This window comes from Pristiophorus japonicus, chromosome 26 (genome assembly GCF_044704955.1).
Source record: "Pristiophorus japonicus isolate sPriJap1 chromosome 26, sPriJap1.hap1, whole genome shotgun sequence".
NCBI lineage: Eukaryota > Metazoa > Chordata > Chondrichthyes > Pristiophoridae > Pristiophorus > Pristiophorus japonicus.
The window spans coordinates 8,548,290-8,574,040 of NC_092002.1; the positions used below are offsets into that span (position 1 = coordinate 8,548,290).

The 25,751-nt window shown below is 52.9% G+C and overlaps 1 protein-coding gene across 1 annotated transcript in view; it reads right to left on the reverse strand.

The window, feature by feature from the left end:
* Window positions 1-905: 905 nt before the first annotated feature.
* Window positions 906-25,751, reverse strand: part of slc1a5 (solute carrier family 1 member 5) — a 38,432-nt gene continuing 13,586 nt past the window's right edge. Inside the window, exons 2-8 of the mRNA XM_070867772.1 lie at window positions 23,434-23,476; window positions 21,132-21,221; window positions 17,565-17,731; window positions 12,500-12,733; window positions 11,345-11,539; window positions 7,381-7,515; window positions 906-1,796 (exon numbers count right to left, since the gene is read on the reverse strand). Coding sequence (XP_070723873.1) covers window positions 1,562-1,796; window positions 7,381-7,515; window positions 11,345-11,539; window positions 12,500-12,733; window positions 17,565-17,731; window positions 21,132-21,221; window positions 23,434-23,476 — 1,099 coding nt within the window. The 3' untranslated portion in view covers window positions 906-1,561. The remainder of the gene's footprint in view (window positions 1,797-7,380; window positions 7,516-11,344; window positions 11,540-12,499; window positions 12,734-17,564; window positions 17,732-21,131; window positions 21,222-23,433; window positions 23,477-25,751) is intronic.

The following is a 25,751-nucleotide window of genomic DNA, read 5'->3' on the forward strand; positions in this document are numbered from 1 at the left end:
AACTCCCCCACAAGCTCCTCTTCAAAAAAGTGGCCGTAACCCGAGAGGGCAGACGGGAGCACGGGTTTAACATCTCATCCGAATAAAACTGCACCTCCAGCAGTGCGGCACTCCCTCCACACTCGACCAGCTCCGCTGGGCAGGGCCACATTGTTCGCACGCCTGACACGAGACTCCCAAAGCAAGCGCTTTACTCGGAACTCCTTCACGGCAAGCGAGCCCCAGGTGTGCAGAGGAAACGTTTCAAGGACGCCCTCAAAAAGCCTCATTGATAAAATGCAACATCCCCACCGACACCTGGGAGTCCCTGGCCAAAGACCGCCCTAAGTGGAGGAAGTGCATCCGGGAGGGCGCTGAGCACCTCGAGTCTCGTCGCCGAGAGCGTGCAGAAACCAAGCGCAGGCAGCGGAAGGAGCATGCGGCAAACCAGTCCCACCCACCCTTTCCCTCAACTACTGTTTGTCCCATCAGTGACAGAGACTGTAATTCCTGTATTGGACTGTTCAGTCACCTAAGAACTCATTTTTAGAGTGGAAGCAAGTCTTCCTCGATTCTGAGGGACTGCCTATGATGATGATACCTCCCTCAAGATTGTACAGATGCTGTGCTGACAACATCAGCTGAGATTGCGTGGTGTAGTCTCAGGAGCGGGACTTTTAAACCTACATCATCCTGACTCGGAGGCGAGAGCATTGCTCACTAGGCCACAGCTGATGTTCGGCTAGAGCAGGAAGCTGCCTGGCCACAGAGAGGAACTTTCACCCACACGACAGCCACTACACTCCAAAACGGGCCAGCACGCAAGACTCAATGAGGCGTTGTATCATTGCTAGTGTTTGTTTAATTCCCTACCCCCTATTCCCCCAAATCATCACCCTCCTCCTCCCCTCCCCTCCACCCCCCACAAAAAAAAATCCCGTACCACGGAGGAAGATGGGGGATAGAGATCGATTGCTTGGAGTATTAATCTCAGCTCCCTCCCCCTCTCCCCGCAAACATAAAAGAAGCCCAGATCCCTTCAACACTAAAACTCTCAACAGAAAGCCACAGCACAGCTGTGGTGACGTACACGGCACAAAAGGGGGAATCACGGGACCGTGTAAAATCAGGAACAAAAATGGCAGCCCCCGCTGAAGGCAGTGTCAATATACAACGGGCCTAGAAGTCACACTTGGGTTCTTGTGTGTGGAGACCAGTTGCTTCACGTCCAGTTGAACAAAAAGCACCCAATGTACATGGTCAACGGTGGATGCTCGACTCAGAATCCCCCCGCCCCCCCCCGTAGCCGATCGTGGAAGTTTGGATTTTGTAACCGCTAGGCCTCAGGCACGTATGGTAGCTCGGCCAGTGGATGGGGAAATGGAAAGAGGGGAAATAATACGACATATCGTCACTGGCTTCTCACAAAAAAAAACTAATTCACCCCCGTCACGCTGTGGGAGATGGGGGGGGGGGGGGGGGGGGGGAAAGGGGGTTGGAGATACTTCCGATTTTCTCAGTAGGTGTGCAGGAGGTTCTGAAGTATTTGTCCAGGCATGGAAACTCTGATCCACAGAAGGCCTCACATCACCGACTCCTTCTCCAGGGAGCTGACCCCCGTTTCCAAGCTCAACTGCGCGTCCTTCTTGATGAGGGGCACGCCTTCGTCTTCCGACTTGCCCGGCGCCGGTGCTTCCGTCTTCACCTCGGTCAGCTCCTGCACGCCCTGCCTGGCTGCCTCCTTGTCCGCGAAACTCTGCAGGAGGCCGGCGCCAAATGCGTCGCCCTCCACGTTGATGACCGTGCAGGTACGATCCCTGCAACGACAAAAAAAAACACACGTTACAAAATGGCGGCATAAGCGGGCTCGCCCTGAACAGCAAAGAGCCAGCTCGCTCCCACTCCCCACCCTGTGGGGTACGGTTTCCATCCCATTCCTGCGGTCCTCAGCAGGGAGGGGGAGGGGGCGTGGCGAGTGCTGGTTATTTGACTGTAGCGGGCATCGCTGCCGAGCCCAAATGAGCCCTCGCTCAGCGTTCACTTTTCAGTCTGGGTTGGCAGACCGGGGCCAGTTTGGGGGGTCGGGGGGGGGATTGGTGAGGTGCAAGGGTCACTGGTTAGTGCCCAACAGCGGGATTTCTGGGTGATTTGCCTCCCTTTCTCACCTCCGGGGCGCTGCCAACTGTCTCGGTCGAGATAGGCCAACTCGGCATTGGAATAAAGGCACTCGGGAGACGGAATATCCCCGCAATAGGTTCAGAGCACATCATTCGAATTGGATGTTACTTTTGCACCGATGTTGGGGGCAGTAACCATGCGTTCTTGCGGCCCCCACTGCTCAGCGCCCCGCTACCTATGTCAGCGTCACGACGGCGCGTCGCAACATCCCTCCCCTTCTCTTAAAGGGGAAGGCCACTGCAATGTGAGCAGCAACTTCAGTGCCGCCCACTGGGCCACCAGGGAGGGTCTCGGCTGGGAATCCAAGGGGAGGGGGGGGCGCTGATCTGTGGTGCAACCGCCATTGCTGGACCGACTGAAAAGTCAGTCATCACAAAAAAGATGGCACCCACGGCGGCGCCACCTCCCCTTTAAGGGCAGCCAGGGCGCCTCAGGCACCACAGCCTCTCGCAACGAAAATCTTGGGCAATTTCCCCTGCGGGGTGCAAAGGGGTTTGCGCAGGACGATAAGGGGTTGGTGTGCATGGCGATGATGTCATGACCGTGCATGCGCCGCTGGGCCTGGGCGAAAAACCTTCATCGCCGGCCGCCAATGCTAACTGGCCCGACACAAAGCGGCAATTCCGACCCCAAGGACCCCAACCTGTACGGGCATCGAGGCCAGACGGCAAGGGGTTAATTCCTGGCCATTGCCGAGTCAACTGGTCTGCACCAATTGCGGGGGGTGGGGGGGTTGGGGAAGATACAGCTGCTACTATTTGCCTCAGTACCCCTGGGTGGCAGGGTAATCAGCCAGGGTTCACTCGCTCTCTCCAGATTGGGGAAAGGATAGCCGGTGAGGTCAAGCTCCGGCTCCATGACGAAGCCCCCTCTGGCCACATAGCCTGCCAACAGGGCACGTATTGGGAAAGGTCACTTGGCATACGGTACTGAAGGGGGTCGAGCCCACCTGGAACTGTAACCCAGCAAATTGGGGGGGAGGGAAGAGGAAGGATAGAGAGATATGGGGGGAGGATAGAGAGGGTGCAGGAGAGAGCGTGAGAGAGGGTGCGAGAGCGAGAGCGGGCGAGGAGCGAGAGCGAGAGCGGGCGAGGAGCGAGAGGGGGCGAGGAGCGAGAGCGAGAGGGGGCGAGGAGCGAGAGCGAGAGGGGGCGAGGAGCGAGAGCGAGAGGGGGCGAGGAGCGAGAGGGGGCGAGGGAGGAGCGAGAGAGGGAGGAGCGAGAGAGGGAGGAGCGAGAGAGTGAGGAGCGAGAGAGTGAGGAGCGAGAGAGTGAGGAGCGAGAGAGTGAGGAGCGAGAGAGTGAGGAGCGAGAGAGTGAGGAGCGAGAGAGTGAGGAGCGAGAGAGTGAGGAGCGAGAGAGTGAGGAGCGAGAGAGTGAGGAGCGAGAGAGTGAGGAGCGAGAGAGTGAGGAGCGAGAGAGTGAGGCGCGAGAGAGTGAGGCGCGAGAGAGTGAGGCGCGAGAGAGTGAGGCGCGAGAGAGTGAGGCGCGAGAGAGTGAGGCGCGAGAGAGTGAGGCGCGAGAGAGTGAGGAGCGAGAGAGTGAGGAGCGAGAGAGTGAGGAGCGAGAGAGTGAGGAGCGAGAGAGTGAGGAGCGAGAGAGTGAGGAGCGAGAGAGGGTGAGGAGCGAGAGAGGGTGAGGAGCGAGAGAGGGTGAGGAGCGAGAGAGGGTGAGGAGCGAGAGAGGGTGAGGAGCGAGAGAGGGTGAGGAGCGAGAGAGGGTGAGGAGCGAGAGAGGGTGAGGAGCGAGAGAGGGTGAGGAGCGAGAGAGGGTGAGGAGCGAGAGAGGGTGAGGAGCGAGAGAGGGTGAGGAGCGAGAGAGGGTGAGGAGCGAGAGGGGGCGAGGAGCGAGAGGGGGCGAGGAGCGAGAGGGGGCGAGGAGCGAGAGGGGGCGAGGAGCGAGAGGGGGCGAGGAGCGAGAGGGGGCGAGGAGCGAGAGGGGGCGAGGAGCGAGAGGGGGCGAGGAGCGAGAGGGGGCGAGGAGCGAGAGGGGGCGAGGAGCGAGAGGGGGCGAGGAGCGAGAGGGGGCGAGGAGCGAGAGGGGGCGAGGAGCGAGAGGGGGCGAGGAGCGAGAGGGGGCGAGGAGCGAGAGGGGGCGAGGAGCGAGAGGGGGCGAGGAGCGAGAGGGGGCGAGGAGCGAGAGGGGGCGAGGAGCGAGAGGGGGCGAGGAGCGAGAGGGGGCGAGGAGCGAGAGGGGGCGAGGAGCGAGAGGGGGCGAGGAGCGAGAGGGGGCGAGGAGCGAGAGGGGGCGAGGAGCGAGAGGGGGCGAGGAGCGAGAGGGGGCGAGGAGCGAGAGGGGGCGAGGAGCGAGAGGGGGCGAGGAGCGAGAGGGGGCGAGGAGCGAGAGGGGGCGAGGAGCGAGAGGGGGCGAGGAGCGAGAGGGGGCGAGGAGCGAGAGGGGGCGAGGAGCGAGAGGGGGCGAGGAGCGAGAGGGGGCGAGGAGCGAGAGGGGGCGAGGAGCGAGAGGGGGCGAGGAGCGAGAGGGGGCGAGGAGCGAGAGGGGGCGAGGAGCGAGAGGGGGCGAGGAGCGAGAGGGGGCGAGGAGCGAGAGGGGGCGAGGAGCGAGAGGGGGCGAGGAGCGAGAGGGGGCGAGGAGCGAGAGCGGGCGAGGAGCGAGAGCGGGCGAGGAGCGAGAGCGGGCGAGGAGCGAGAGCGGGCGAGGAGCGAGAGCGGGCGAGGAGCGAGCGAGGAGCGAGAGAGGGTGAGGAGCGAGAGAGGGTGAGGAGCGAGAGAGGGTGAGGAGCGAGAGAGGGTGAGGAGCGAGAGAGGGTGAGGAGCGAGAGAGGGTGAGGAGCGAGAGAGGGTGAGGAGCGAGAGAGGGTGAGGAGCGAGAGAGGGTGAGGAGCGAGAGAGGGTGAGGAGCGAGAGAGGGTGAGGAGCGAGAGGGGGCGAGGAGCGAGAGGGGGCGAGGAGCGAGAGGGGGCGAGGAGCGAGAGGGGGCGAGGAGCGAGAGGGGGCGAGGAGCGAGAGGGGGCGAGGAGCGAGAGGGGGCGAGGAGCGAGAGGGGGCGAGGAGCGAGAGGGGGCGAGGAGCGAGAGGGGGCGAGGAGCGAGAGGGGGCGAGGAGCGAGAGGGGGCGAGGAGCGAGAGGGGGCGAGGAGCGAGAGGGGGCGAGGAGCGAGAGAGGGCGAGGAGCGAGAGCGGGCGAGGAGCGAGAGCGGGCGAGGAGCGAGCGAGGAGCGAGAGAGGGCGAGGAGCGAGAGAGTGAGGAGCGAGAGAGTGAGGAGCGAGAGAGGGTGAGGAGCGAGAGAGGGTGAGGAGCGAGAGAGGGCGAGGAGCGAGAGAGGGCGAGGAGCGAGAGGGGGTGAGGAGCGAGAGACTGAGGAGCGAGAGAGTGAGGAGCGAGAGAGTGAGGAGCGAGAGAGTGAGGAGCGAGAGAGTGAGGAGCGAGAGAGTGAGGAGCGAGAGAGTGAGGAGCGAGAGAGTGAGGAGCGAGAGAGTGAGGAGCGAGAGAGGGCGAGGAGCGAGAGAGGGCGAGGAGCGAGAGAGGGCGAGGAGCGAGAGAGGGCGAGGAGCGAGAGAGGGCGAGGAGCGAGAGAGGGCGAGGAGCGAGAGGGGGCGAGGAGCGAGAGGGGGCGAGGAGCGAGAGGGGGCGAGGAGCGAGAGGGGGCGAGGAGCGAGAGAGGGCGAGGAGCGAGAGCGGGCGAGGAGCGAGAGAGTGAGGAGCGAGAGAGTGAGGAGCGAGAGAGTGAGGAGCGAGAGAGTGAGGAGCGAGAGAGTGAGGAGCGAGAGAGTGAGGAGCGAGAGAGTGAGGAGCGAGAGCGGGCGAGGAGCGAGAGAGTGAGGAGCGAGAGAGTGAGGAGCGAGAGCGGGCGAGGAGCGAGAGAGTGAGGAGCGAGAGAGTGAGGAGCGAGAGAGTGAGGAGCGAGAGAGTGAGGAGCGAGAGAGTGAGGAGCGAGAGAGTGAGGAGCGAGAGAGTGAGGAGCGAGAGAGTGAGGAGCGAGAGAGTGAGGAGCGAGAGAGTGAGGAGCGAGAGAGTGAGGAGCGAGAGAGTGAGGAGCGAGAGAGGGTGAGGAGCGAGAGAGGGTGAGGAGCGAGAGCGAGAGAGGAGCGAGAGCGAGAGAGGGAGGAGCGAGAGAGGGTGAGGAGCGAGAGAGGGCGAGGAGCGAGAGAGGAGCGAGAGCGAGAGAGGGCGAGGAGCGAGAGAGGGCGAGGAGCGAGAGAGGGCGAGGAGCGAGAGAGGGTGAGGGGTGAGGAGCGAGAGAGGGTGAGGAGCGAGAGAGGGTGAGGAGCGAGAGAGGGTGAGGAGCGAGAGAGGGTGAGGAGCGAGAGAGGGTGAGGAGCGAGAGAGGGTGAGGAGCGAGAGAGGGAGGAGCGAGAGAGGGTGAGGTGCGAGAGAGGGCGAGGAGCGAGAGAGGGCGAGGAGCGAGAGAGGGCGAGGAGCGAGAGAGGGCGAGGAGCGAGAGAGGGCGAGGAGCGAGAGCGAGAGAGGAGCGAGAGCGAGAGAGGGAGGAGCGAGAGAGGGTGAGGAGCGAGAGAGGGTGAGGAGCGAGAGAGGGTGAGGAGCGAGAGAGGGTGAGGAGCGAGAGAGGGGGAGGAGCGAGAGAGGGGGAGGAGCGAGAGAGGGGGAGGAGCGAGAGAGGGGGAGGAGCGAGAGAGGGGGAGGAGCGAGAGAGGGCGAGGAGCGAGAGAGGGCGAGGAGCGAGAGAGGGCGAGGAGCGAGAGAGGGTGAGGAGCGAGAGCGGGAGAGGAGCGAGAGCGGGAGAGGAGCGAGAGCGGGAGAGGGCGAGGAGCGAGAGCGAGAGAGTGAGGAGCGAGAGCGAGAGAGTGAGGAGCGAGAGCGGGAGAGGGTGAGGAAAGAAAGGGTGAGGAAAGAAAGGGTGAGGAAAGAAAGGGTGAGAGAGAAAGGGTGAGGAGAGAGAGAGAGAACAGGTGAGGAGAGAGAAAGGGTGAGGAGAGAGAAAGGGTGAGGAGAGAGAAAGGGTGAGGAGAGAGAAAGGGTGAGGAGAGAGAAAGGGTGAGGAGAGAGAAAGGGTGAGGAGAGAGAAAGGGTGAGGAGAGAGAAAGGGTGAGGAGAGAGAAAGGGTGAGGAGAGGGTGAGGGGAGAGAGAGAGAGTGAGAGAAGGAGAGAGAGTTTGAGGAGGGAAACATAGACACATTGCAAAAGGAAGCATGGGCGATCTGACCAAAGTTTATAATAGTTTATGAAGTTCGGATTTAAACACACGAGCAATGAAACGAATTCCGTGTTTGGTGACGGAGAGGCAGGAAGGACGGGATACTTACACCAGCCAGTCGACAGCGAGCACCAGCGAGATCTCCTTCGTGGGCAGCCCCACGGCCTCCAGGATGATGGCGAGCGTGAGAACGCCCCCCGCAGGAATCCCAGCAGCACCCACACTCGAGGCAGTGGCCGTCACGCTGTCCAATAAACACAATAATCAGCAACATTAGAACGAGGGGAGGCGGGGTCCTGGGCTCCAGTCCTAAACACCAGGCTCCGTGTTTCCCCATCGAGGCCACTTTCACCTCATTGCAACACAACCAAATACAGAGCTCAGAGGTGAAAGGTCAGAGTTCCAACCAACCACTTCAACAACTGTGAGAGTGAGGTGGGGTGAGGTGAGCGCCTGTTTGCAGGCGAGCGCGACTAAACGCGCGCGCACGGGGAGCGACTGTGTGCACGCGGAGAGCGACTGTGTGAGACTGTGAATGAGTGCGTGTGTGTGCATGCACGCGTGGTGTACACACATGCACATACACGTACACAAGGAAAGCGTAAAACGACTCGAGAGTGAAGCACTCCACGGTTGAGGAACCTCAATGTAGGGTGAGGCATCAGAGGCAGACAGGCACCGTTGGGACTGAATGCCGGCAGCAGTCATTGCCGTCAGGTGCCTGTAGCTCAGTGCTGGTTGGGTTGTCCTTTTCGACCCAGCTCCCAGTGCATGAATGGCAGTGGACAGAGATCGAGATTGTACACAGAGTATTGCTGGTACAGCATTGTACAGGGGAGAGCAAGGGCATTCCCCGTCCTGGGGAGTCTGTTGAAAGGAACTCTGGGATCAAAATACAAAATCAATGGGAAATTAATCGATGGAGCGAGTAAACGTTCAGGCTGGCCTGCGATCAGAACCAATATTGACATTAGGGTGTGAGTGAATGGTTGTAGTCAGTAAACAAATGTTTTATCAAACCAGGCTTCTTAAAAGCACAAATATGTATTTCCTGCCTATTTGATAACCGTTCGTGTCTCCCTCTGCTACCACAGTACAACAGTCAAAAGTACTTAATTGACTGTAAAATACTTAGAGGATGTGAAAGGCGCTACAGAATTTCTTTCTTTACTGCATATAGTGCTCCCTTGATCTTTGCTCTCTTGTTCCTCTTAAACTCCAGCTAGGCCGTCTCACACACGCTTCCTTCTCACTGCCTCGCACCTTCCTGACTCCAACCCTTTCATTCCCAGGACCTTACAGTCTGGGACTCCTTCAGTCCCTTGGTCTTCCCAACCCGCAAGAAGGAGGCAGCTGTGACTCATTGGGTAGTTTCAATCATAAGAACATAAGAACATAAGAATTAGGAACAGGAGTAGGCCATCTAGCCCCTCGAGCCTGCTCCGCCATTCAATAAGATCATGGCTGATCTGGTCGTGGACTCAGCTCCACTTACCCGCCCTCTCCCCGTAACACTTAATTCCCTTATTGCTTAAAAATCTATCTATCTTTGACTTGAAAACATTCAATGAGCCAGCCTCAACTGCTTCCTTGGGCAGAGAATTCCACAGATTCACAACCCTCTGGGAGAAGAAATTCCTTCTCAACTCGGTTTTAAATTGGCTCCTCCGTATTTTGAGGCTGTGCCCCCTAGTTCTAGTCTCCCCCACCAATGGAAACAACCTCTCTGCCTCTAACTTGTCTATCCCTTTCATGATTTTAAATGTTTCTATAAGATCACCCCTCATCCTTCTGATCTCCAAGGAGTAAAGACCCAGTCTACTCAATCTATCATCATAAGGTAACCCCCTCATTTCTCGAATCAGCCGAGTGAATCGTCTCTGTACCCCTTCCAAAGCTAGTATATCCTTCCTTAAGTAAGGTGACCAAAACTGCACGCAGTACTCCAGGTGCGGCCTTACCAATACCCTGTACAGTTGCAGCAGGACCTCCCTACTTTTGTACTCCATCCCTTTCGCAATGAAGGCCAACATTCCATTTGCCTTCCTGATTACCTGCTGCACCTGCAAACTAACCTTTTGGGTTTCATGGACCAAAAAGAGTTTCATGCACAAGGACCCCCAGGTCCCTCTGCACCACAGCATGTTGTAATTTCTCCCCATTCAAATAATATTCCCTTTTACTGTTTTTTTTCCCCCAAGGTGGATGACCTCACACTTTCCGACATTGTATTCCATCTGCCAAACCTTAGCCCATTCGCTTAACCTATCCAAATCTCCTTGCAGCCTCTCTGAGTCCTCTACACAACCCGCTTTCCCACTAATCTTAGTGTCATCTGCAAATTTTGTTGCACTGCACTCTGTCCCCTCTTCTAGGTCATCTATGTATATTGTAAACAGTTGTGGTCCCAGTACTGATCCCTGTGGCACACCACTAACCACTGATTTCCAACCGGAAAAGGACCCATTTATCCCGACTCTCTGCTTTCTGTTCGCCAGCCAATTCTCTATCCATGCTAATACATTTCCTCTGACTCCACGTACCTTTATCTTTTGCAGTAACCTTTTGTGTGGCACCTTATCGAATGCCTTTTGGAAATCTAAATACACCACATCCATCGGTACACCTCTATCCACCATGCGCGTTATATCCTCAAAGAATTCCAGTAAGTTAGTTAAACATGATTTCCTCTTCATGAATCCATGCTGCGTCTGCTTGATTGCACTATTCCTATCCAGATGTCCCGCTATTTCTTCCTTAATGATAGTTTCAAGCATTTTCCCCACTACAGATGTTAAACTAACCGGCCTATAGTTACCTGCCTTTTGCCTGCCCCCTTTTTTAAACATAGGCGTTACATTAGCTGCTCTCCAATCCGCTGGTACCTCCCCAGAGTCCAGAGAATTTTGGTAGATTATAACAAATGCATCTGCTATAACTTCCGCCATCTCTTTTAATACCCTGGGATGCATTTCATCAGGACCAGGGGACTTGTCTACCTTCAGTCCCATTAGTCTGTCCAGCACTACCTCCCTAGTGATAGTGATTGTCTCAAGGTCCTCCCTTCCCACATTCCTATGACCAGCAATTTTTGGCATGGTTTTTGTGTCTTCCACTGTGAAGACGGAAGCAAAATAATTGTTTAAGGTCTCAGCCATTTCCATATTTCCCATTATTAAATCCCCCTTTTCATCTTCTAAGGGACCAACATTTACTTTAGTCACTCTTTTCCGTTTTATATATCTGTAAAAGCTTTTACTATCTGTTTTTATCAGATCCCCTCTCGTTCTTCTAAACCCCGATGAGTATAGGCCCAACCTGCTCAACCACTGAAACCTATAAGATTCTGAGGGGGCTTGACAGGGTCGACGCAGAGAAGATGTTTCACCTCGTGGGGGAATCTAGAACTAGGGGGGCATCGTTTCAGAGTAAGGGGTCGCCCATTTAAAACAGAGATGAGGAGGAATTTCTTCTCTCTGAGGGTGGTGAATCTGTGGAATTCTCTGCCCCAGAGCGCTGTGGAGGCTGGGTCATTGAATATATTTAAGGTGGAGATAGACAGATTTTGGAACGATAAGGGAGTCGAGGGTTGCGAGCAGGGAAGTGGAGTTGAGGCCAAGATCAGATCAGCCATGATCTTATTGAATGGCGGTGCAGGCTCGAGGGGCCGAATGGCCGACTCCTGCTCCTATTTCTTATGTTCTTATGGAACTCACTGCCTGAAAGGGTGGTAGAGGCAGAAACCCTCACCGCATTTAAAAAGTACTTGGATGTGCACTTGAAGTGCCGTAACCGACAGGGCTACGGACCGAGAGCTGGAAAGTGGGATTAGGCTGGGTAGCTCTTTGTCGGCCGGCGGGGCCTCCTTCCGTTGTGTAAATTTCTATGGTTCTATGATTCCATGAACCCTTGCAAATTTTTCTTTTTCGAGTATTAATCCAATTTCCTTCTGAATGTTATTTAGTCTGCTTCCACTGCCCATTGAATGGGCGGGTATTACATTCCAGATCATGACAACTCGCTGGGTAAAAAAGATAAATTGGGCGCTACTGATAATTGTGGTCAATACTCACAGTATGGTGATAATCTGGACAAAGTTGAGCGAGGCATTGTTGAGCTGGGCGATGAACACGGTAGCTACACACTGGAAGAGGGCGGCACCATCCATGTTAACCGTCGCACCGATGGGCAGAATGAAACGGCTGATTTGCTTGCTGACACCGTTATTTTCTTCCACGCACTTCATCATGAGGGGCAATGTGGCAGAGCTGGGGGGAGGGAGAGAGAGCGAGAGAGAGAGAGACAGAGAGGGAGGGAGGGGGTGAGAGTGATGGAAGGGAAAGAGACCGGAAGTTCCATTTTTTTAAAAAAGCACATCAAATCGGGTCTGAATTCAGCATAATAATGTCAGTCGTGGCTCAGTGGGCAGCATCCTCTCTCTCGCCTCGCAGTCAGAACATTGTGGGTTCAAGCCGCACTCCAGGGACTTGAGCACATAATCCAGGCTGACACTTCCAGTGCAGTCGGAGGTGCCGCCTTTCGGATGAGACGTTAAACCGAGGCCCCAACTGCTCTCTCAAGTGGACATAAAAGATCCCGAGGCCACTATTTTGAAGCAGGGGAGTTCTTCCTGGTGTCCTGGGCCCAATATTTAACCCTCATCCAACACACACACACACACACATACACATACACGCGCACACACACACATATACACGCGCGCACACACACACATATACACGCGCGCACACACACACATATACACGCGCGCACACACACACACACATATACACGCGCGCACACACACATGCATAAAGAGTAAATATCAGTCCCGGGATTCCTGCTCCTGGTCACCATCCAGTGACCACTGCTGCAGAGGACACTTGCAGATGTGGCAAGAGGCCAGGAACAGCCTTGACTGTCCCGCTAGAAGCAGTCACTTAAACTGCGGGGCTATGGAGAAAGAGCGGGTGAGTGGGACTCATTGGATCGCTCTTTAGTAGAGCTAGCTCAGGCATGATGGGCCGGACAGCCTCCTTCTGAGATGTATCTGGGTGACTATCACATTGCTGGAGCTCGCTGTGTGCAAATTGGCTGCCGCGTTTCCCACATTACAACAGTAAGCGGACTTCACAAAGCACTTCGTGAGCTGTAAAGTGCTCTAAGGCGTCCCAGGGCCCGGACAAACAAATAATCCCACGTTTTCTCCATCTGGGTCTGCGACCTACCTGGAGGCAGTTCCGAAGGCAGTGGCCAGGGCTGTGAAGATACCCCACAGGAAGCTGTAGGGGTTTTTCCGTGTGAAGACAAAATAGATGAAGGGCAGCACAATTAACCCGTGGATGGCGTGCCCCACAATGCAGCAGCAGATGTACTTCCCGAGGCTGGTGAAGAGCAGGAGGACATCTTTCATCTCCACAATCTTCCCGGCAACCAGGAACATGATACCGAAAGGTGCGTACCTGACGAGGAAAGAACATGGCGTTAATTTTTTTTAAAATATTCGTTCTCAGGATGTGGGCGTCGCTGGCAAGGCCGGCATTTATTGCCCGTCCCTAATTGCCCCTTGAGAAGGTGGTGGTGAGCCCCCTTCTTGAACCGCTGCAGTCCGTGTGGTGAAGGTGCTCCCACAGTGCTGTTAGGGAGGGAGTTCCAGGATTTTGACCCAGCGACGATGAAGGAACGGATGATATATTTCCAAGTCAGGATGGTGTGTGACTGGGAGGGGAACGTGGAGGTGGTTGTGTTCCCATGCGCCTGCTGCCCTTGTCCTTCTAGGGGGTAGAGGTCGCGGGTTTGGGAGGTGCTGCCGAAGAAGCCTTGGCGAGTTGCCGCAGTGCATCTTGTAGACGGTGCACACTGCAGCCAGGGGGCGCCGGTGGTGGAGGGAGTGAATGTTGACGGTGGTGGATGGGGTGCCAATCAAACGGGCTGCTTTGTCCTGGATGGTGTCGAGCTTCTCGTTGTGTTGTTGGAGCTGCAACTCATCCAGGCAAGTGGAGAGTGTTCCATCACACTCCGGACTTGTGCCTGGTAAAGGCAGCTACTGGGGCCTGTGGACAAAACAGCCCCCAAGCCTGGACTACACCGTTGAATTCTTACGTTACACTGGTTATTGGATAACCGTTATCCTTTTAATAACAGACTCATGGATACTGATAATTAACTACATGTATCGTTGTTCCAAAGCATCCATCTTAAGACTGATAGAAGAACCACAACGATAGGAAAAACGGTCAGTTAAAAAGGCACTCAAATAATTCATAATAAAGGTTTGGAAAGCTACCCTAAATAATTGGTCGAGTGGCTGTTTATCTGGTCCAACATCTCGGGGGCCGAAATTGCATATGGCCCCAGTTGGGGCGGTAACCTTTCCGAGGCCATACATTCTGTGCCCAGTGCAAAAGTCCAGCCCCGGAAGCAAAATTGGACTTACCGCCCCGGACAGGAAGTGATGCACAATGTCGCGCACTCCACTTCCTTTCGGGGCAGGCTTGAGGACGTTGCCGGGGGAACGTCGCAGCGCCACGCAGTCTGAACACGCTCTCAACTTCCGTCACATCGTTATATTCGTACAACTGGTCCCCAACCGACATCAGTTTTATACTCTCTTCAAATGGACGTTTCCTGTACAAGAGGTCAGGGGTCAGCGCTGGCTCTGACCCTGGGCTAGCGACCTCGAGTTTGGCGGTTCAATCCCCCCCCGTGGTGGCAAGTCGGGAAAGTGAATTCAATAAATCGGGTCATTTGAGCATGAAAAGCTGCTGGATTATTGTGAAAACCCAGCTAGCTGGTTCACCTGGTGCCCCTCGGGGAGAGGGAAGCTGCCACCCTAAACCGGTCTGGGCCTACACATGCGGCCCGATTCGTGACGAGCGAGGCTGGCGCTGACATCGCCTGCCACAGCCTCACGGGACTCCGTCCCATTTCTGCCGCGGGGCGAAAAGACAGCAGGCACACTGATGACACCATCGGCAGCCCTGGGCATTAGCATCTGAAGGTGGGGGGGGGGGGGGGGGGGTGGGGCGTGGCGCTGTTGCATCCGCGTCTCTGCTAACTCGCCCCCCCCGGAGACGTACACGTGACTGCAGCTCACACTGAGGGAGGGAGGGGGACTCACAACGCTCCCAAGTGTCCCAGCAGCCACCCTCAAGTTGTGCAATCACTACAAGGCACACCCACACCACTACAATACCATGTCAGGGCAACCACAGATGGAAAAATAAAGCCTTACCAATAGCCCGATAACAAACTTTAAACAAAGGCTTGGCCCATGATAAGAACATAACTAGGAGCAGGAGTAGGCCATATAGTCCCTCGAGCTCTGCCATTTAATACGATCATGGCTGATTCGATCATGGACTCAGCTCCACTTCCCTGCCCGCTCCCCATAGCCCCTTATTGTTTAAGAAACTGTCTATTTCTGTCTTAAACATATTCAATGTCCCAGCTTCCTCAGCTCGCTGAGGCAGCGAATTCCACAGATTTACAACCCTCAGAGGAAATTTCTCCTCATCTCAGTTTTAAATGGGTGGCCCCTTATTCTAAGATCATGCCCCCTAGTTCTAGTCTCCCCCATCAGTGGAAACATCCTCTCTGCACCCACCTTGTCAAGCCCCCCTCATAATCTTATACGTTTCGATAAGCTCGCCTCTCATTCTTCTGAATTCCAATGATAGCGGGGCAAAGTCCACAGGACAACACTGCTTTGTGTTTTAAAAGCAAAGAGTGGACATAAATTTTATACCAAGTTTTTAATCTTTCTATCAAAGTTTTATTAAAGTTTGCTGTTGGTAACTTGGATGAGACACAAGTATTTGAAAGTCCAAGGTCTGGCATAGAGTAGACGTTGGATGTGATGGAAGACTGAACAAGAGAAGAGGGCGGGAGGGGTGGGGGGAGGAGGGGAAGGAGCGAACACAAAGAGCAGTCCGGTTGACACAGACACTCGCATGCCATTCCATTCCTTACCGAGTGTACATACACTCAGAGTAAAAGCATACCATCTGCGCCAAATCGTCATTTAATGGAGCCACTGGGAGCGTCGGCCTAGATTTATGTGCTCAAGTCCAGGGACTTGAGCACATAAATCTAGGCCGACACTCCCAGTGCAGTGCTGAGGGAGTGCCGCACTGTCAGAGGTGTCGTCTTTCGGATGAGACGTTAAACCGAGGCCCCGTCTGCCCTCTCAGGTGGATGTAAAAGATCCCGTGACACTATTTCGAAGAAGAGCAGGGGAGTTCTCCCCGGTGTCCTGGGGCCAATATTTATCCCTCAATCAACATAACAGTCTATCTGGGTCATTATCACATTGCCGTTTGTGGGAGCTTGCTGTGCACAAATTGGCTGCCGCGTTTCCTACATTACAACAGTGAGTACACTCCAAAAGTACTTCATTGGCTGTAAAGCGCTTTGAGATGTCCGGTGGTCATGAAAGGCGATATATAAATGCAAGTCTTTATTTCTTTATGGTTGCAGGATTCAACCTCTGGGCCCTGCCAAGTGAGTTGATCTCAACCTTTCCACGGTTAAAGGATTCGGGTGAGTAAGGTTCGGAATCATGGCATCACAGCACATCCAACGTCTACTCTATGCCAGGCCTTGGACTTTTAAATACTTGTGTCTCATCCAAGTTACCAACAGCAAACTTTAATAAAACTTTGATAGAAAGAGAAAAACTTGTTATAAAATTTATGTCCACTCTTTGCTTTTAAAACACAAAGCAGTGTTGTCCTATGGACTTTGCCCTGCTATCATTGGAATTCAGAAGAATGAGAGGGAGTGCATGCTTAGATCCACTGTCAACAAATCCATGATTCTGAATAATGGCCATCCTGGCAAAGTACTGGCACCCAGCGGGCACACACCATCTCTCACCTCCTCCACCACCGCTGGCTGCAGTGTGTACCATCTACATGATGCCCCACAGCAACTCGCCAAGGCTTCTTCGGCAGCACCTCCCAAACCCGCGACCTCTACCGCCTAGAAGGCCAAGGGCAGCAGGCGCATGGGAACACCACCACCTCCACGTTCCCCTCCCAGTCACACACCAACCCGACTTGGAAATAAATCGGCTGTTCCTTCATCGTCGCTGGAATTCCCCAAGCAATGGCACTGTGGGGGCACCTTCACCACACGGGACTGCAGCGGTTCAAGGTGGCGGCTCACCACCACCTTCTCGAGGGTAACAAGGCTGCAGTGTATTTGCTCCGTGGGTTCTTTGCTTAAGAATTCACAGCTACACATTTGCTGCGAAGAACTAGCTGGTTTATTAGCAAAGGTTTAACAATCAATATTGAACACAACCAGTTCATCTACCAGGCTCACAACTGCACGTCTCATCGTGGGGAACCTGTACCCAGCTGGCTGGGGTTTTATTAAGTCTTCTGAACATCACGTGGCTGGCTAAGCCACTCACAGTGCATGAGCTCCACAAGCCCGTGAGCATGCTCACAGGTGCACACATTACACAAGGGTTAGGCAATAAATACTGGCCTTGCCAGCAACGCCTATATCCCTAGAATTAATGTTCCAAAAATACAGAAATTCTATTCTTCTCCCCTGACCCTTCCTGCTGAGATCTGGTGCGCTCACTAGGCTCCAGTAGCTTGTCCAAATGGTCGTTATTCCAGTACCTGCGCCAGGGAGCATCGGCAGTGAATCGCTGTGGAAACCAGGATTGATCTAGGTGTCAGCTGTGGGCAGCACCCGCGCCTGTGAGTCAGACGGTTGTGGGTTCAAGTCCCACTCCAGGGATTTGAACACACAAAATCTAGGCTGACACTCCCAGTGCAGTGCTGAGGGAGTGCTGCACTGTCGCAGGTGCAGTCGTTCGGATGAGACGTTAAACAGAGGTCCTCTCAGGTGGACGTAAAAGATCCCACGCCCACTATTTCGAAGAAGAGCAGGGGAGTTCTCCCCGGTGTCCTGGGGCCAATATTTATCCCTCAAGCAACACAACAAAAATGCATTATTTGGTCATAATCACACTGGTGTTTGTGGGAGCTTGCTGTGCGCAAATTGACTGCCACGTTTCCTTCATTACAACAGTGACTACACTCCAAAAGGATTTCATTGACTATAAAGCGCATCGAGACGTGAAAGGCGCTATATAAATGCACGATTTTCTTGCTTTCTTGCGCACGCGCACACACACACACACACACACACACACCTTTGCCTGGTCCGTGCGACAATGACACAGTCCGAGGGATTCACAGGTGTTCCCACACTGCACTGTGGCACAGAACCACTGGAGACCAAGACACAGTACGGGCGAGAAGCCATACTTACCACATGATCCACTCGACCAGGATCATGGTGGCCTCGTTGAAGGAGCTGAAGAAGCTGATCAGGTTCTGCCCCTCGGGCCCGAGTTTCCGCAGAGCGATTCCAAAGACGATGGCAAACACAACCAGTCCCAGGATGTTCATACCATCGACGTTGCTTCCGACAGGAATCTGGAGCAATAGAAAGAGAGAGAGTGTGAAAGAAAGGAAAAGGAAGGCTTGCTTTCACAACCGCAGGACAACCCAAAGCGCTTTACAGCTGTAATATATGCACCTGCGAGTATGCTCACAGGTTTGTCGAGCTGTCGACCTGGCCAAGGTGGCCATCAGCCGGTCCAGGCAGCGGGCGGTCGTTCAGCCCGACTGCCTGCCTCTCTTCCGTGGCTACATCCGAGCCAGGGTGTCCCTGGAGATGGAGCACACGGTGTCCACCGGTACGCTTGCAGTCTTCCGCGAGAGGTGGGCACCAGAGGGACTGAAGTGCATCATCACCCCCGGCAATCAAATTTTAATTTGACCATTTGAAGTTTCAAAAAGTTTGATTTGTTAATTTGTCAGTGCCAGAGCCCTTTTAATAAGGGGGCACTTGATTTAAAAGTTTTACAAAAATAGTTGTAGAGCTGTTGCACTGTGAGTGGCTCAGCCAGTTACGTGATGTTCACAAGACTCAATAAAACCCCAGCCAGTTGGGTTCGGGGGATCCGCGATGAGGTATGTGGTTGTGAGCCTGGTGGATGAACTGGTAATGTGTAGTGTGATTGTTAAACCTTTTGCCAATAAACTAACTAGTTCTTAATAGCAATGTGTAGCTATGAATTCTTAAACAAAGCACCCATGAAGCAAATACATTACAGCAGCCAATGAAGTACTTTTAAAAAGTGTTGTCATAGAATCATAGAGCATTATGGGACAGAAGGAGGCCATTCGGCCCATCACGCCTGTGCCAGCCAACAAAGAGCTATCCAGCCTAATCCCACTGTCCAGCTCTCGGTCCAAGTGCATAAAGAAGTTCAAGTGTGGTCACTGTGGTAATGTACCCTCGAGGCCCATGGATGCTCAGTCGTTGAGACAGATATCGAAAGATTTTTGGATATTCAGGGGACCAAGGGTTTTGGGGATAGTGGGGGAAGGTGGACTTCGGGTATGATCTTATTTCATTTTTTGGCCACTCCAGAGAGATCACATGGTTTGGGGCGGGATGGGGAGTGTATGTGTTGTGATACACAAGGTATCGCAATTGTGTGGGACAGGCTCGATGGACCAGAGGGTCTTTACCTGTCCGTCATTGTTCGTATGAATGGCAGAGCAGGTCCAGAAAGCCAAATGGCCTACTCCTGCTCCTATTTCTTATGTTATGTAGTAAATGCGGCAGTCAATTTACACACAACAAGCTCCAACAATGTGGTAATGGCCAGTTTTTTAGCGGTGATGGGTGAGGGATAATTATTGGTCACAGGACACCGGGGAGACCTCCCCTCCTCTTGTTCGAAATGGTGCCATGGGATCTTTTACGTCCATTCGAGGGGGCAGACGGAGCCTCGGTTTATCGACTCATCCGAAAGACAGCACCTCCGACAGTGCGGCGCTTCCTCAGCACTGCATTGGGAGTGTCAGCCGAGATTTTTGGTCTCAAGTTCCTGGAGTGGGACCTGAACCCACAACCTCCGACTCCCGAGGCGAGGGTGCTGACCACTGAGCCACGGCGGATGTTAACACGAATGAGCGAGGAGACAGCGGCAGTGAAGCCGGCAGGAGCAGTCAGACACTGAAACGCCTTCAGGTCTCTGACCAACGGTCATCGACCTAGAAGATTAACTCGGTTTCTCTCCCAGCAGTTGCTGTCGACCTGCCGAGCATATCCAGCAGTTGCTGTCAGATTTCCAGCATCCGCAGCCTGATGCTTTCGGCTTCCAATAGCTCCTTCGTGATTTGCTGATTCCAGAGTTACATGGTAAAGACTGGTTACTGATTAAAAGCTTCTGCCCAGCTTGCAATCTCCGTGCAGCCCAGTGCCAACCCTGGCTGGCACAGCTTGCTACAGTGTTTGCACAGGGACACACAGGAAACAGAAACCAAATCTTTCTGCCCAAGTGTCAACTTGACACAGGTTATAGACACTCGACCTCTGGGTTGGATGGCTGTTATTTGCACCCTCACCCCCAGGTCCTCGTGTCAGCCGTGGCTCAGTGGGCAGCACCCTCACCTCCGAGTCAGAAGGTTGTGGGTTCAAATCACACGCGAGAGACTCGAGCACAAATATCCAGGCTGATGCTCTAAGTGGCAGTGCTGAGGGAGTGCTACACTGTCGGATGAGACTTTAAACCGAGGGGCCTGTCTGCTCTCTTTGTCTTTTAAAAAAACCCATGGAAGAGCAGGGGAGTTCTCCCCGATGTCCTGGTCCACTGTCTTTTCCTCAATCGACACCACAAAAACAGATGATCTAGTCATTATCACATTGCTGTTTGTGGGAGCTTGCTGTGCTCAAATTGGCAGCCGCGTTTCCTACACTATAACAGTGACTACACTGCAAAAGTACTTCATTGGCTGTAAAGTGCTTTGGGACATCCTGAGGTAAAAGGCACTATATAAATGTGAATCCTTTCTTTTTTATTTTTTTTTAAACCGAGACACTCTCAGTTTGAAGCATCTTAGTCATCACGCTAGGGTAAAGAGATGGATCTCTACTGACCAGAGAAATGTAGAGTGAGGGGTGAGCGAATTGAGGTTTGTGAAATGATTAAGGGAATGGATTGTGTTCGAGTAGATAGTTTGTTCCAATTAAATAGGTTCGGGAGGACCAGGGGTCACAATTGTAAGTTGTATAAAGCCAGAACAAGGTTCGATGTCAGGAGCTGGGTCTTCTCCCAGAGAATAATGCACCTCACGAACAGGCTGCTGTCTCGTGAAGTGGAGGCTGATTCGCTAAATTCCTTGTACCCTAACCCACCCACCTGTAATATATTTGCTTCAGGGGTTCTTTGCTTAAGAATTCATAGCAACACATTGCTATTAAGAACTAGTTGGTCTATTAGCACAGGGTTAACAATCACACTACACATTATCAGTTCATCCACCAGGCTCACCACCTCATCGTGGACCCCCCGAACCCAACGGGCTGGGGTTTTATTGAGTCTTGTGAACATCACGTGACTGGCTAAGCCACTCCCAACTCAACAGGTCGACCAAACCCTGTGAGCATGCTCACAGGTACGTACATTACACTATCGAAGCCCATTCTTCCTGTCGCTGGCTGGGGTGCAGATCATCTTCCACAGAAGGTAGGCACGGCATCAAATGATCAGGGACAGAGTGATCTCCTGCACGAGTTTTGATCACCCAAGAGGGCTGAGAGGGGAGTTTCCCAGATTTGTATTTTTAATCTAGTTTGTTGCCTCTCCCAGGAGATCACATGGTTTCAGGTGGGGAGTTTATATATTGTGTGGGACAGGCTGAATGGACCAGAAGGTCTTTTCCTTTCTGGACCATTTGAGAGGAGTGATGGGCGCTGTATAAACGCAGGTATTTTTACTCACAATGGATCGGTTTTATTTGCCCTGTCTTATCCACTCACTTTTAAGTCTTCTTCAGTGGTCCCGTTAAAATTTCCAAACTCATCAGTAGTATTTATCGAGATTTTGATGGTCTTATAACTTGTAGCGTACTGGGGGAGAAAACACAGCATTCACACATGAGAGACCAAAAGTAAACTCATCAATCGTACAATGATCGTCATCAAAAGGGCAAAATCACCGTCAAAAAAAATCCTATCCAATGATGGGGTTGTGAATTCATTCATTTGGGAAGTAAGAGTCAAGAAATTATCTTGCTCTGATACCCTAACCCTCCCATCAAAGCCCAAATCACTCATACCGTAACTCTCTCATTGACAACTACCCCGCTGATACACCAACTCTCTCATATCCTAACTCTCCATCGAAGCCCATCCCTTTCATAGTTTAACTCTCCATCAAAACCCATCCCTCTAATACCCTAACTCTCCCATCGTAACCCATTCCTCACATACCCTCCCTCCCCCATCGAGGCCCACCCTTCTCATACCCTGACCCTCCTGTTAACACCCAAGTACTTGTGTCCAGCTCCATTTTGGACGCCCTAAGGTTTCACTCTTCCCTCAGCTGACAGATTATTGCAAAAATTCTTCATGCTGAGTAAAACTAAAACTTCTCAATATCAATCTGAAATTTACTTTTCACGAATTAAGATTTCTGTCAGTCAGAACTAATGTCTTGGCTTTATCAGCAGGAATAATGTGGGTTTACAATATCTATCCCGTTTAATCTTTTATATGACTTGATGTGGTCTCCCTTTATAGAAACGTATAAGATACTGAGGGGGTTCAACAAAGTAGATGCAGAGAGGGTGTTTCCCCTCGTGGGGGAATCTAGAACTAGGGGGCATCGTTTCAGAATAAGGGGTCGCCCATTTAAAGGGAGATGAGGGATTTCCTATCTCAGAGAATCGTGAATCTTTGGAATTCTCTACCCCAGAGAGCTGTGGAGGCTGGGTCATTGAATATATTTAAGGTGCAGATAGATAGATTTTTGAATAATAAGGGAGTCGAGGGTTATGGGGAGCGGGCGGGGAAGTGGAGAAGATCAGCCATGATCTTATTGAATGGTGGAGCAGGTTTGAGGGGCCGAGTGGCCGACTCCTGCTCCTATTTCTTATGTTCACCTGTCCCGACATCGAGCACTCCCAGACCTTGCAAAATAAAGCTCTCTCTTGTCCTGTTATAGCTCTACACACCAACAAGAGCACTCCCTCCTGCATACTGTAGAACTATCTGTCAGTGCCGAGTTATTGGTAGTTTTATGCTGCATAAGCCTTTTATTTTATATATTTCAGGACGCGGGCATCACTAGCAAGGCCAGCATTTATTGCCCATCCCTAGTTGCCCTGCGAAGGTGGTGGTGAGCCGCCTTCTTGTACCACTGGTAGCAAGGTTCGACAGAACAGAGTATCTACACGAGATAAGGAGGAATCTCTTCACTCAGAGGGTTGTGAATCTTTGGCATTCTCTACCACAAAGGGCTGTGGATGGGGAGTTGTTCGAGTGTATTCAAAGGCGGACATAGATAGATGTTCAGACTCTAGAGGAAATCAAGGGATATGGAGATCGAACGAGAAAGTGGAGTTGAGGTCGAAGATCAGCCGTGATCTTATTGAATGGCGGAGCAGGCCCGAGGGGCCGAATGGCCGACTCCTGCTCCTAATTCTTAGAACATAAGAAATAGGAGAAGGAGTAGGCCATTCGGCCCCTCTAGCCTGCTTTGCCATTCAATAAGATCACAGCTAATCCGATCCTGGCCTCAGCGCCACTGTCCCGCCTGCTCCCCATAACCCTTGATTTCCTTATCTTTCAAAAATCTCCAACTTAAATATATTCAATGACCCAGCCTCCGCCGCTCGCTGGGGTAGAGAATTCCAAAGATTCTTGACCCGCTGAGAGAAGAAAATCCTCCTTATTTCCCTTTTAAATGGGCGACCCCTTTATTCTGAAACTATGCCCCCTAGTTCTAGATTCCCCTAGATGAGGAAATCAAGGGATATGGAGATCGAACGAGAAAGTGGAGTTGAGGTCGGAGATCAGCCGTGATCTTATTGAATGGCGGAGCAGGCCCGAGGGGCCGAATGGCCGACTCCTGCTCCTAATTCTTAGAACATAAGAAATAGGGATGGGCAATAAATGCCGGCCTTGCCAGCGACGCCCACATCCCAGGAACTAAGTTTTTTAAAACTCATTTAAAAACCATGCACACAGCATTAGAATACATATTAAGAGGCATTTCATTTATCTGTTATCAAATAATCATCAGTGGCGCCTCCCCTCGTGGCGTGAAACTTAAACTCACCGACTTGAATGCTGCAGAGACGAGGTTAGAAGGGAAGATGTTCCTGAAAGGGGAAAAAAAAAAACACATGAAAAGATTTTTTTCAGAAGCTCCCAATTTATCCGGGGCCGAAATCTCCCCGCGATCGAGGGCGATAACATTCCGTGGCCGGGACTTTTAATCGCCCGGCCTGGAAGTCCTGCTCTCGGCGTGGAATTGGGCTTTGCCCTCCTAAAACGTGGCGGACCGCTGTCTCAGGCGATCCATCTCGTTGGGGGGTAGGGGGGAGGGGGCTCCCGGGGCAGCACCGAAGAGGCCAGTGCTACACGGAAGCTTCGCGGAGCGTTGACGTGCCGCTACGCCCCTTCCTCATCCGAATGTCTCGTGTGTCTTGGCGTCAAATTTTGCTCGATAACACTCCTGTAAAGCACCTTGGGACGTTTTACTATGAGGAGAGCGCGGGATAAATGCCAGTTATTGTTGTGTTGATGGGTGAACAAGGCTTGACGCGAGTTAGGATGCGGGCAACAAGAGTTTTGGATGAGTTTACGAAAGAGCAGCAGAAATTGCTGGTGTCGAGTAGGGGGACTGGAATGTTGGAAGGAGGCCATCGCCTAGCAGTTCTTTGCCTCCGATTTGTTAACGTTTGCAACTCTGTGGTCAGCAGCCCAGGATTCAAAAGCCAGGAAGAGGAGGTGGAAAATACTGAAGGGAAGACAGGGCCAAGTGATTCACAGCAACTCAGCACGGATCCAGAGCCTGCTCTCAGAAAACAACTGACGGGGAAAAAAAAGACAGACTTGCATTTATATCGCGCCTTTCACGACCACCGGACATCCCAAAGCGCTTTACAGCAAGTGTGCTACCCACTGAGCCACGGCTGACACTGCAAAAAATGGATAGGAATGGAGGGGAAATGGCAGGAAGAGAAGAGAGAGAGAAAGAGGGAGAGAGAGAAAAAAGAGCAAGAGAGAGAAAAAAAATGAGAAAGAAGAGAGAGGGAGAGGGAATAAAGAGAGAAAAAAAGGGAGAATAGAAAAAGAGTGAAAAGAATAAAAAGAAAAAAAGAGAGGGAGAGGTAGAGCGAAAGGGAGGGAGAGAAAGAGAGAGAGAGAGAGAGAGAGAGAGAGAGAGAGAGAGAGAAAAAGAGAAAAAGTGGATAAAGCCAGAGTAGAAGAAAGGAAAAGGGGAAAGAGAGAGAGAGAGTGAGAGAATGTGAAAAGAGAGAGTCACGGAGGAGGACAGACACCAAGATTACACATCACAAAATTGTTGAAGTAAAGTATGGGGTGCACGCATTTCCCATTGCCCCACCTGTCGCTGAACTCTGGCAAGTCTTCATTACAAATAGTATAACAGATAAAATGCTGTTTGGGGAGCAGTGGGGAAGAGATCGGGATTATTACAGGCAGAGATCCACCCACTCCCAACATCCCTGACTGTGCCAAATCACGCAGCAGACCATGCATTCAGCAAACACACCCCGGTTAAAGCCGCTACTCACAGCCCAGATAGGTTTTTCTCAGCAACAAGGAGCGTGGAATGGGAAGCAGCCCACTCATTTCCGGGTCGCCTACAAACCTGCACCGTCATGGAGCACCTCTGGATCTGATCTCAGGCACCCGCGATGGCTGAGCGCAGGGAAACTGCCAAGAGGCTAGGAGCGGCCTGTGGAATTTCTCCAACTTCAAAACACAACGCAGTTCGGATGGGCAAGGGCTATGTCGGAACACTCTCTGGCCCACCTACTGTGCCACCTTCTACCAGTCTCCATGTAATCGAGGCTGATTCAGGGAAAGCAGGCATGTGGATTCAGGGGAATGGGAGGAAGCCATTCAGCCCCTCTAGCCCATCTCGCCATTCAAGAAAATAAATCGTAGAAGGTGGCAGGGCAGGTTGAGAAGTTAAAAAGGCTTACGGGATCCTGGGCTTCATGAATAGAGGTATAGAGTACCAAAGTGTGCAAATTATAATGAACTTTGTTATATATGTAAACCTGTAAATACCTTGTTTAAGCACCAGAGGGCTCATCCCCTGGAGTCCCAAGGGATCCCACAATCCCTTGGGAGCACCTGCACATAAGGAGGCCTCACAGGCTGGAGAGGCACTCTGAGACCTGTAATAAAGAACTACGGTCACACCTTACTTTGAGCTTGCAGTATCTGGTCTGACTCTTTATTCAAGACACAACAAACCTTATGATGAACTTCAGATTGGCCACAATCTTATTGAATGGCGGAGCAGGCTCGAGGGGCCGCATGGCCTACTCCTACTCATATTTTTTATGTTCTTAAAACACTGTTCGGCCCCAACCGGAGTATTGTGTCCAATTCTGGGCC